Source organism: Lepus europaeus, unplaced genomic scaffold (assembly GCF_033115175.1).
Source record: "Lepus europaeus isolate LE1 unplaced genomic scaffold, mLepTim1.pri SCAFFOLD_29, whole genome shotgun sequence".
Taxonomy (NCBI): Eukaryota; Metazoa; Chordata; class Mammalia; order Lagomorpha; family Leporidae; genus Lepus; species Lepus europaeus.
In genome coordinates, this window is record NW_026909167.1 from 3779671 (window position 1) to 3792230 (window position 12560).

Consider the following 12560-nt stretch of genomic DNA (forward strand, 5'->3'; position numbering starts at 1 on the left):
GAGAAAAAAGGCCTTGAATGACAACATTCCCAACCCTGTCCTTCAAAAAGGCCAGACTGGGGCAGAGAAGGCAGCTCTAAACATGGCCCCGCCTCCGCCAAGGGGAGGGGGCTCAGCCTACCAGGAAGGGTTCACAGATACCTGGCCCTAGTCCCACAACCCCTCTGGAAGCCACAACGACCTGGGAGAAAAGACCAAGGTGTTCCAACCCAAGAGGAGCCAGGCCCTGGAGGTGACTTGGGTCCTGCAGATGCCCATCACCCTCCGCCCCAGCCCCACTCCCTCTTTCCCCCCGCTGCCTCCAGCCCTCACTTCACCAGCACTGACTTTGGTAGAAAGGGCTCCGTGACGAGGTCTCCACGGTGGGAAGACAGCTGCGGCGGCGGTGGCTGCCCCAAGGCTGCTGCTGAGTGCAGGGCCCGGACGCAGAGGCAGAGGAGGAGGCAGAAGCTATGGCTTTGGCTGCACCTCGGGGAAGGCTGTAGAGGTAGACGGCACCGATGAGGAGCCCAGCGCCAAGGGCAAATAATGGGTCCAGTTGGAAGCCAAAGAGGCGAATGGAGGCAACAGTGGACAGCACAATGGACAGGGAGGTGGCAAAGCCCTTGAGGATGTTGTCAGCATACTTGACAACGACAGCCACCAGAAGCCCACCGAAGGCCTGGTTGAGCACCACACCCCAGACGGCAGGTGTATATCCAAAGAAGAAGCCGCGGTGTGCCACAGCAGTGCCCTCAGCCCACCAGAGCCCCACCAGGCCCAGGGCTGTGCCGAAGAGGCCCAGCTGCAGGTTGCGCAGCCACACGGAACCTGAGCTGCCTTTGAGGATCTTCTCAAAGTAGACGCCTGCAAAGCCCGAGGAGAGACAGGAGGCCACAACAGCTGCGAGGCCTGCCCCAGGGTTCTGATCCAGTGGCCGTGGGCCGCCCCCACCAGCTTGCTGTGCCTGGACAATGGCGACCCCAGTGAAGATGAGCAGCAGGGAGGCCTGCTGCAGCCGGGAGAGGCTGCGGTTCAGCATGAGCACTGAGAACAGTGCCGTGGTCAGGATCTTCAGCTGGTACGGCACCTGGAAAGTGGCCGCTGGGAGATTGGAGATGGCAACGTACTGGAGGTTGTTCTGCAAAGTGTAGATGAGGGAGGGCACCGCAAGCTTGAGCGTGTCCACGTACTGCACCAGGACAGCCTCGTGGAGGAAGAGAACCAGGTGTTTCACATTACCCCTCTTCTGGGCGAAGAGCAGCAGCAGGCAGGTGAGGCCCTTGAGCCCTTCGGCCATGACCACAGCGGTGGTGGCAAAGAAGCGGTCCCCAGGCAGCGTGCGGGCATAGCGGATGCTGAGGATGAGGGAGGCGTTCTGGACCACCAGCACAGCTAGGGATATGTACTTGAGGTGTCTGTGAGCCGCCCTTGCGGTCCCAGCTGCCAACGCCCCCGTGGAGACCGCCCCTGGTCCGGCCGCCGCGGTGGAACCGCCAACCCCAACCGCTGCCATGTTGGCATCTCCGAAGGAAATTATTTCTATGAGTTTCTCATGTTATATAAGTACAAAGACAGAACTATGGATTTGGGCAACATGCTAAAGCAATAAAGTTAATAAGATACATATATGTATATATACATATATGTGTATATATGTATACATATCTGTAATAAGTCATATATACTTTATATATACATATAAGTCTTAATGTTTCATTTTGAAATCTATTTTTAATTCAATTTCCCTTTTAGTAGCTTCTACTTAATTGATGATTTTCTTTGTCAAATTTCTAGGCATCTCCTGTAAGTTATTTCTTCCTCCTTGGTTCTGACTGTTGTGACCTGACATTAAAACTGTTTTATTTAGAAACCTAAGGTTATGCCTACTTCAATAGGATAACTTGATTCTTCTGTCTTTTTGTTAGGTAAGAAGTCAGAAATTAACCTATGTGTGTGACAAGGGCCTAAGGAAAGGGACATCTACAGCAGTCCAGCATTCACATTTCAAAGTCACCCAAAAACATTCCAGGTGCTGTCCAGTATCTGCACTTCAAAGTCCTGCCCTCAGACCCTGACAACCTTCCAGGGGGCCCTGCCCCTTCTACCTGGCCTGATAAGCATCCTTCCTCTAAGGTGGGCACCCTAGAGAGAAACCCCTTGGCCAAGCTAGCCAGGCTTCCCCTGTCTGACAACATCAGTGGGAAACTCAGAAAGGAATTTTTTGTATTTACACCCAAGAAGTCCTTTGTTCTGGAGAAGGAGACAGCAAAAAGGTGGAAAGGCAAGACTCAGCCCCTTAAAAACCCCAGCCTAAATGTGAACTAGGCACTCTCTCTGCTTTGTCTGGAGAGGTGCCCATCCATTCTTATGTACATCCCAACCCTAATAAACTTTGCTACTTTGCTTTCCACTGCTCTCTGTCTCACACCTGAATTCTTTATTGCATGAATACAAGGACCCTTAGCTTCTTCTCCAGTGACAATTCCTTAATGTGTTTAATTTTTCCCATGTAATCAGACAATTCCTTCAGCTTTTGTTTCTAAGGGTATTCTATCCAAGGCTTTCATGTTCTTCAATAATATTTTTAGATAGGAAGGTAGAAGTTAGCCTATGTGCATGAAAGCAGCCATGGGAAATAAAACATGTGCTCTGCAGAAGGAATGCAGTAGTCTTAGAAGCATGAGCAGGCCAGCCTCACCAAACAGAACCTGAAGGGGGGCATGGGAATGAAAAGAGGGATGAGGGTGCAGAGAATGGAGCCAAGACAAGGCTTGTTTATTCCCGTGTCTCAGCAATATTTATGCATAACCAGCTATAGCTCAAGGCAACACAGAGGATAACAGCATACATAAGCAACTTATCAGGCTTTCTGCAACACAGTCATAACACAGTTAATTTTAGCAGAGTGTTCTTGTTTCATCATTCCCCTTCAACAGGGGAGTATGTGACTTTTTTTATCCCAGGAATTCCACAAGCCGAGATGGACCTTGACTTGTCGATGACTTGCTTATGGGCTGCCTACAGAAGCATGCCTTGGGAAACAGCTCAGTATTTTATCCTACAAAGTCCTGCCTTATCCCAATAACTTCGTAGGTGGTCCTAGTCTTCCCCTCCAATAAACACACACCCAGAAAACACTGTTTGCTTGGTGCAAAGAAGGCTACTGAGTCTGATAATATTATCTAATTTTGTACCTGGGAAATCTTTTGTCCAGGAGAGGAGTGTGTGTGTGTGTGCATGCCGGCCACGGCAGCCATTGGAGGATGAACCAACAGCAAAGGAAGACCTTTCTCCTATCTCTCTCTCTCACTGTCCACTCTACCTGTCAAAAAAAAAAAAAGAAGAAGAAAGAAAAAAAGAAATCCCATTATTGACCAGTGCCATGGCTCACTAGGCTAATCCTCCACCTGTGGCACCAGCACCCCGGGTTCTAGTCCCAGTCGGGGCACCAGATTCTGTCCCAGTTGCTCCTCTTCCAGTCCAGCTCTCTGCTGTGGCCTGGGAAGGCAGTGGAGGATGGCCCAAGTGCTTGGGCCCTGCACCCACATGGGAGACCAGGAGGAAGCATCTGGCTCCTGGCTTAAGGATTGGCACAGCACACTGGCCACAACATGCTAGCCGGAGCGGCCACTTGGGGGTGAACCAATGGAAAAAGGAAGACTTTTCTCTCAGTCTCTCACTCTCACTAACTCTGCCTGTCAAAAAAAAGAAAGAAAGAAATCCCATTGTTAATTTTTGCTCCTCACAATCAACTTCATCAGGGGAATCTGTGGAAATGTACAGTAGGTTTTTAAGAGAGCAGGGGAGCCCCAGGTCTCTGTTCTACCATTAGGCTGAGGCAGAGCTGAAGGACACAGGTGCTGACCATCAGGAGGAATCACAGAACTTAAGCCTAGTCAGCAGTCTAGCGACAAGCCATGACACCTGAAACCAGAGACCGTCAACTCTTCCATGACTTCACCACACCAAAGTAACGGGGGAAAATGGTGATGAAGGAAGGTGCCTGTGGTGCTTGTCTCACAAGGAATTTCCATGTGGACATGCAGTGAGCAAAGCAAGATTTATTTAAGTCAGAAACCTCTTGCCACAGCAGCCATTAGGGGGTCTCCAAGAGAGGGAGACCTGAAAAATGGAGTGGAGTCTTTTAACTGCAATTTGGATGAGCAGAATAATACCAGCTAACAATCAGTCAGAGGCTGGGGACAAAACCCATCAATAATCCTGCCTAGCTTGCTCTTGTTAAAACAAAAATCCAGCCAATTAGTAGGATAGGCCAATTCTTTCTATTCTCATGATAAAACTAGAAGCTCAGAAGGGTGGAGCATTGCTACTTTTGTCTTGCTAATAGACAGGTTCTGGGGAGAAGCAAGCATCTTGTCTACTCTTACAAGGACTCCCCATTAGTCCTAACACCAGCACCCCCTGCCTTAGAACCTCTTTATAAACCCCCAATCACCCTCCTCCAACAGCATGGTAGTCCTAATGAAAGCACCCTACCTTCCCCTAATCCTGTGAGTAATATTTGCAGAAGAATTTCAGAAGCCTACTGAAAAAAAAGGGGTGATTTGGAAGGGCAGGCTTTTGCCCCAGCTGACAGAGAACCCTCCCCCAGCTGAGGCAGAAAGCACCTCCCACCTGACACCCTGGACTCCCCTGACTGGCAGGTGAGACCTTCCTCAGAACAAAGCCTGAAAATCTGCATAACTGTCAATTGAATAGACTCTTTGTTTTACTTGAAGCCTGGTGCTCCAATTACCCCTGTCCCTTTAAACACGCTCTGTGCTGCGTGGTTTGGTAGCAAAAGGCTTCTTTGGGTTGGGAGGACTTTCCCGAGACTGCAACTGCCTTCTGGAAATACAGCCTTTCCTCTGGCCAGCACTCAGCTGTGGCGAATTAAAGCTGTGAGCATCAGGAGCCGGATTATTGTCTGCAAACAACATCGGTGAGCTAGCCCAGAAGTCTGCGAGGTATTTTTCTTTTTTTTAAATTTTATTTATTCAAAAATCAGAGTTACACAGAGAGGAGAGGCAGAGAGAGGCCTTCCATCCCAATGATTCACTCCTCAATTGGCCATAATAGCTGGAGCAGCACCGATCTGAAGCCAGGAGCCAGGAGCTTCTTCCAGGTCTCCCATGCAAGTTAGGGGCCCAAGGACTTGGGCCATCTTCTACTGCTTTCCCAGGCCATAGCACAGAGCTGGATGGGAAGAAGAGCAGCCAGGACTAGAACCGGTGCCCATATGGGATGCCGGCGCTTCAGGCCAGGGCATTAACCCACTGAGCCATAGCGCTGGCCCCTGGAATATATTTTTCAAGTGGCTTAACCCTTTCACATTAGTAAGGAGGGCAATGGTCACTTGTATCTCCGCCCCAGAGCTGCTTTTGAGCTAACATTTTGGCGGGACTCTGGGGACATCCCAGCAGCTTCTGAGAGCACTTTCTCTCTGGGACTTTCCTTTCTCTTCCTGCTGTGACATTAGCTACCTTGGGGGGAGTCAATGGCTCCCCTTTGTGTATGGAGTCTACAGCTCTGAGACTGGGTAAGTTGAACCAGGGGCATACCTGAAATTTCTGTCTCTGCTCTTTGGGTTCATGGCATTTGGACCTGGTTTAGGTCATTTTTGTGGTTCTGGTGTGTGGGAGATGGATTCTAAGATTTTTACTTCAGCCTCCCTGTGAGGAAATTTGGATATTTTTTGGAAGAGTACTCACTTGGTTGTTTGTATGGGAATTTCTTCCCCTTTGGTGAAATATGAGTGGTTCAATTTAATTTCCATCCAAAATCACCTTGAGTTGCATCGTGGCTGATTGGGCAGCTTATAGTTATGATCCTATGACTAAGAAAAAAATGGTGTTCTAGTGTAATATTGCATGGCCTGCATATGTGTTAAATTTAAGAGAAGGTGGTTGTTAAGTGGGATTTTTAAATGTTTATTTTATTTGAAAAGCAGAGTTAGAGAGGTAGAGGTAGGGGGGATGTCCTGTTAGGAAAAGAGGCACAGAATAGAGAGGAGGTAGTGTATGAAATTATAGCCAGACTGAATTTATTCAGAGAAAATAAATCCGTAGAGATGGGTAACCAACTGCCACTGTCCACATACCCATGACCTGACAGAAGGCCCTGACCCCCAGGGAAGGCTGGGGATGGGGTGAGGTAGGAGGCAGCAAGCAGAAGGGAATTCCTGGAAATGGTCTTTCAGGTGGTGTAAGGGGTGGAATATGAAGACAACAGAGTGTGAGACCCAATTGAGGTCTCACACTCTTTTTTTTAAAGATTTATTTATTTACTTGAAAGTCAGAGTTAAGCTGAGAGAGAAGGAGAGGCAGAGAGGGAGGGAGAAGGCTTCCACCCTCTGGTTCACTCCCCAGATGGCCACAATGGCCAGAGAGAGATACATCGATCTGAAGCCAGGAGCCAGGAGCTTCTTCTGGGTCTCCCACGTGGATGCAGGGCCCCAAGGACTTGGGCTGTCTTCCACTGCTTTCCCAGGCATAGCAGAGAGCTGGATTAGACATGGAGCAGCCAGGACTCAAACCGGCTCCCATAAGAGATTCCTGCACTGCAGACAGCGGCTTTACCTGCTATGCCACAGCACAGGCCCTCCAATTGTGTTTCTAGAGCAAAGAATACATTCCAATGTTTATCTCTTTTGTTCAATGCAGGAGAATGGCTGAGGCTTATGTCCTTGTCCCTTGTTCCATCAGGTCTTTCATCTACTGGTTTACTTCTCAGATGGCTGCAATGGCCAGTGTTAGGCTGATTTGAATCCAGGAGCCAGGAGCTTTCTCTGGGTTCCCCTCCACACACCCAGTGCAAGGGCCCAAGGGCCTGAGCCATCCTCCATTGCTCCCCCAGGGCCACATCAGAGACCTGGATCACAATTGGAGCACCCAGGACCAGCCCCAACAGGCACCCACATGGGATGCTGGCACTCACTGCATGCAGGTGGCTGCTTTACCAATATGCCACAGCGTCAGTGGGTTTCTAACAGTAGAGGTTTTGTGAGAATTCTGGTAAAGGGATGGAATAAGCATTTAAATCCCTTAAACCTTCCAGCAACTGTGTCTGTGGCTGTTGATGCCCAAGGAGACAGGTTAGGAGTCCTTGTCAATTTAGAAAAAGCAGGAGCTTCAGCTCTGCCTCAGCCCAATGGTAGAGCAGAGACCCTGGGGCTCCCTGATCTCTTAAAAAATCTATCATAGGGGCCAGCGCCATGGCTCACTTGGTTAATCCTCCACCTGCAGCACTGGCATCCCATATGGGTGCCAAGTTCTAGTCCTGGCTGCTCCTCTTCCAGTCTAGCTCTCTGCTGTGGCCCAGGAAGGCAGTGGAGGATGGCCCAAGTGCTTGGGACCTGAACCCGCATGGGAGACAAGAAGCACCTGGTTCCTGGCTTCAGATTGGCACAGCGCTGGCCATAGTGGCCATTTGGGGGTGAACCAATGGAAGGAAGACCTTTCTCTCTGTCTCTCTCACCAACTATCTGTCAAATAAATTTTAAAAATTAAAAAAAAACATCTATTGTAAATTTCCACAAATGCCTCTGATAAAATTGACTGTGAGGAACAAGAGTTAATAAAGCAATAAAAGATGTTTTTCCAACAGAGTGCCTACTGAATCTGAAATGAGGATATAATTATGTATGTTAGTGTCCAGTACCATTACTGGGACTAGAGTTGCTTTGTGAGTTCAATGCTCAAGTAAATTTTTCAGGTTTCAACTGAGGAACAATAGGGTTAAGTGAGGTTACTAACAGCAGGAAGTAATTATATTCAGTTGATTGGAACTTTTAAAAAGGAATTTTAACCGTACTAAAGCCATCCTCCTTCCCTTTTCCTTTTCACATTTTATATAGCAAAAACCAATTACTGATATTGTATGTTGCCTGAAGTACTCTGGTGAATAGTATCATTTGTATAATGGTGGACTTTTGACCCAGCTAACAAAGAAGCCTTCACCCAACTGCTGCTGAGCCCCCTGGTTAAGAGGTGTCATCAGAAAAAAGCTTGGACATTTACATATTGTCAATTAAGGTGACTCATTGTTTTATTTACCTCCCCCTGAAGCTACCCTTGTCCTGTAAGAAACCCTTTAGGCCGGCACCACGGCTCATTAGGCTAATCCTCCACCTTGTGGCACCAGCACACCAGGTTCTAGTCCCAGTTGGGGTGCCGGATTCTGTCCTGGTTGCCCCTCTTCCAGGCCAGCTCTCTGCTATGGCCCAGGAGTATAGTGGAGGATGGCCCAAGTGCTTGGGCCCTGCACCCCATGGAAGACCAGGATAAGCACCTGGCTCCTGCCTTCGGATCAGCGTGGTGCGCTGGCCACAGTGGCCATTAGAGGGTGAACCAATGGCAAAAAAGAAAGACCTTTCTCTCTGTCTCTCTCTCTCACTGTCCACTCTGCCTATCTAAAAAAAAGAAAGAAAGAAAGAAAGAAAGAAAGAAAGAAAAGAGACCCTTTAGCAGTTATGGCCTGGGATAGCAGTAGAAGATGGCCCAAGTCCTTGGGCTCCTGCACCCAAGTCGGAGACCCAGAATAATCTCTGGCTCCTTGCCTCGGATTGACACAGCTCTGGCCGTCGCAGCCAATTGAGGAGTGAACCTTTGGATGGAAGACCTCTCTCTCTCTCTCTACCTCTCCTTCTCTCTCTGTGTAACTCTGACTTTCAAATAAATAGATAAATCTTAAAAAAGTTAACCCAACCCTTTAACAGAGATAGAACATTTTATATCAAGAGCTCTCTCTTGGGGCTGTACTGTGGCATATAGAGCTGGACCTTCGCCTGTAGTGCCGCCATCTCATGTGGGCACCATTTCATGTCCCTGTTGGTCCTCTCCTGATCTGGCTCTCTGCTTTGTGGCCTGGGAATGCAGTGGGAGATGCCCAGGGGGGCTTGGAACCCAGTACCAATGTGGGAGATATGGGGAAGGCCCTGGATCCTGGCTTTGGATCAGCCCAGCCTCAGCCATTGTGGCCATTTTGGGGGTGGTCCAGCTGGTAGAGGACCTTTCTCTCTGGCTCTCCCACTCTCTGTGGCTCTGTCTTTCAAATGAATAAATAAAATCTTAAAAAAAGAGAGAAATTTCTTTCCTCAAGATGCCAGCTTCTAGAAATAAGCTCTTTCTTTCCTCTTATCAACATTCATCCCTGTGCAGTTGGCTACCCACATGGCGAGCCATAGGGCCTGATTAAAAGATGTAAAAACCGTTGCAGAAATTTCTGTTCTTTCTTTGGCAAGATCATGACTTAACAGAATAACCATACTTTTCTAATATTTTAGTTTCTCAAGCAATGTAAGTATAATTGCTAAAAAAATGAATTGGTGGTCTTTGCTGTGGCACCTTGTGCATCATCAGGTCCCTACAACCTAAGGAATGTCTCCCTCTCATCATCTTCCTGAGAAAGACTCAAGTATACACTGACTGGAGAGGAGGTAGAGAAGATAATGTATGCAGTGCTGGGTCAGAATCCACAGCAAGGTTCAAACTGATGCTGCAAGCCTTGCTGGACTCATGGATATGTGTGAGATGGAGCAAACATCAGCATCGAGCTGACAGGTGAGCATTTCTGCCGATCTTTGACACCACGGGCCCATCTTGCTGTTTACTACATCACAGCAGAAGCCACGTGGTGGCAGCCATGAGTTGGAGGTGGTATACAAACTGAACACACACTGAAGAGAATGCCCAGTACAAGCTGTGCAAGGTGGGGAGGATGTCTGGGTACAAAGGGAATCCCACCCTTGATGGCTCATGATGCTTGTGCCATGTGCAACCCAGATCCTCTCCTCAAGGTGATCATGGGATGGATTACTGATTTGGGGACCCTATCAAATTTGACATGAGGTAATAAACCTCAGGTTTTCCTGCCAGGGATAAGAGCATCTCTGACTTACAGTGGCTGAAGAGAGTGTAACAGCTAGAGAGACCAAGGGCTACTCTGCAGTAGGATGACTTTTTTTGAATTGCTAAATGTAAAAGATAGATTTTTCTAAATACATGTACTCTTGGCTTCTTAAAATATATAGAAGGCATTGGGCCTTTTGGTAAATATTTTCATAAGTTGTTAACATATAACTATTCAAAATTACCTGCTAAGTTTTCACTAAACAGTAAGTTACCAAGGATAAGAAATATTTTTTAATATTTGTTTATTTTAATATTTGCAAAGCAGAATAACAGAGAGAGAAGAGAGGTCCTCCATCCACTGGTTCACTCCCCAGAGGGCTGCAATGGCTGGACCTTGCAGATCTCAAGCCAGAAGCTAGGAGCCTCTTCCCACTCTCCCACATGGGTGCAGGGGCTAAAGGACTTTGGGCCACCTTCCACTGCTTTCCTAGGTCATTAGCAGGGAGCTGGATTGGAGTGGAGCAATCAGGACTTGAACCAGTGCCGTTATGGGATGCCAGCACTCCAGCACTGTGGGTGGAGGCTTAACCTACTATGCCACAGCGCCAGCCCCAATAAGAAATAATTCTAAGTCAACATCCCAAAGTTTAGAATTTTTGAAAGATTTATTTATGTATTTGAAAGGCTGAGTGAGAGAGACAGAGACCAACATCTTCCATCTACTGGTTCAATCCCAGATGTCTGCAATAAGCAAGCACTGGGCCAGACTGAAGGCAGGAGCCTGGAGCTCCATTCAGGTCTCCTACATCAGTAGCAGGGGCCTAAACACTTGTGCCATTTTCCTCTGCTCTTCCCAGGCCATTAGCAGGGAGCTTGATCTGAGGAGAGCAGCTGCAATATGAACCAGTGCCCATATGGGATGCCAGCATCACAGGTGGTGGCCTTACCCATACATCCAACACTGGCCCTGACATTAAAAATTTTCAAAGTGGGGACAGCATCATAGGTTAAATGCAGTCTATCATACCTGCATCCCATATGAGTGCTTCTTTGAGTCCAAACTGCTCCACTTCTAATCCAGCACCCTGCTAATGTGCCTGGAATAGCAGAAGATGGTCCACGTGCTGGAACCCCTGCCACACATGTGGGAGAACCACATGGACTTTCCTGGCTTCTGGCTTCAACCTGTCCCAGCTCTGGCTGTTGTAGATGGTTGGAGAGTGAACCAGATAGACAATTCTCATTGTCTTTATTTTTCTGTAACTCTGTCTTTCAAATAAATAAAACTAGGATTTAGTCCCCTATGTTAAATCAGTCAAGATTTTTTAGAAAATATAAATATTAATGATAAGTATTTGCTAGAGGTTTTTAATATTTGATTTTAAAGTCTAATGACTTTCTAAAAAAAGATTTATTTATCTGAAAGGCAGAGATACAAAGTGAGAAAGAGGAAAAGAAAGAGATCTTCCATCCAATGACTCACTACCCAAATGGCCTCAATGGGTGCAGGTTGGGTCAGGCAGGAGCCCGTAAGCAGGAGCTAGGAGCGCCTGCTGAGTCTCCCACACAGGTGCAGGGACTCAAGTACTTAGGCCACCTTCCTCTGCTTTTCCCAGGTGCACTATCAGAGAGCTGGATCAGAAGTAGAGCAGCTGGGACTCAACTGAGCCGGAGTCCATATGGGATGCTGGCACTGAGGAGGAGGCTTAACCTTCTATACCACAGTGCCTAAAATTTTGAGAAAGAGAGAGAGGGAGAGGCAGAGTGAAAGGTCTTCCATCCACGGGTTCACTCCCCAAATGGCCACAATGGCTGGAGCTGAGCCAATCCAAGAGGCGCCAGGAGCTTCTTGTGGGTCCCCCATTCTCAAGCACATCTTGCTCTGCTTTCCTAGGATTAGCCTACTACGCGCCAGTGCCTGGCCCCTCTAATAACATTTTCAACCATCTTCTCAAGTGCAGCTTCTTACAGTTTCCATTTGATTGACTCCTTTCCAACAACTAGCCATCTCTTACAAGCTATTTTCTCCTCCTTTATTGTTTAGTTATGGCCTATCATGAGAAATGCTTGTCCTTACAGCTGACATTGTGGCACAGCGGGTTAAGATGCTGCCTGTGATGGCAGCAACCCATACGGACACTGGTTTGATTCCTCATGGCCCACTTCTGATTCATCTCCTAGCTAATCCACCTGGGAATACAGGAGAGGATGGCCCAAGTCCTTGGGACCCTGCACCTATGCAGGAGACCTGGATGAGACTCCTGGCAGTGGCTTCTGCCTGGCCCAGTCCTGGTTGTAGTGGCCATTTGGCTAATGAACTAGCCAATGGAAGACTTTTTTTTTCTCTCTCTCTCTAACTCTACCTTGGAAATAAATTAATCTTTAAAAAGAGAAATATTTATCTTAGGAGACTAGGGATAATAAGGGTACTTGATCTTTACACCTAATTTTTTAAAAAGCTTTATTTATTTATTTGAGTCAGAGTTATCCAGAGAGAGGAGAGGCAGAGAGAGAGACAAGTCTTCCATCTGCTGGTTCACTCCCCAGATGGCCACAACAGCCAGAGCTATGCTGATGTGAAGCCAGGAGCCAGGAGCTTCTTCCAAGTCTCCCAAGTGAGTGCAGAAACCCAAGGACTTGGGTCATCTTCTGATGCTTTCCCAGGCCATAGCAGAGAGCTGGATAGGAAGTGGAGCAGCCAGGACTCAAACCAATGCCCATATGAGA

The 12560-nt window shown here is 47.8% G+C and overlaps 1 protein-coding gene across 2 annotated transcripts; it reads right to left on the reverse strand.

The window, feature by feature from the left end:
* Positions 1-297: 297 nt before the first annotated feature.
* On the reverse strand, positions 298-1498 carry LOC133754812 (UDP-galactose translocator-like). Of its 2 annotated transcripts, XM_062185204.1 has the most exons (2): positions 1409-1498; positions 298-1225 (listed from the first exon to the last, which is right to left on the reverse strand). In XM_062185204.1, the coding sequence occupies exons 1-2, from the start codon at positions 1493-1495 to the stop codon at positions 314-316; spliced, it is 999 nt and encodes a 332-aa protein (XP_062041188.1). In that variant the 5' UTR covers positions 1496-1498; the 3' UTR covers positions 298-313. The 2 variants fall into 2 exon arrangements, with proteins under 2 accessions (XP_062041188.1, XP_062041186.1); XM_062185202.1 differs by having other exon boundaries at positions 298-1498.
* Between the last annotated feature and the right edge of the window lie 11062 nt (positions 1499-12560).

Excerpts from the sequence above, each read along its gene's own strand:
- LOC133754812 (XM_062185202.1), bottom strand. The coding sequence starts at position 1,495 with ATGGCAGCGGTTGGGGTTGGCGGTTCCACCGCGGCGGCCGGACCAGGG.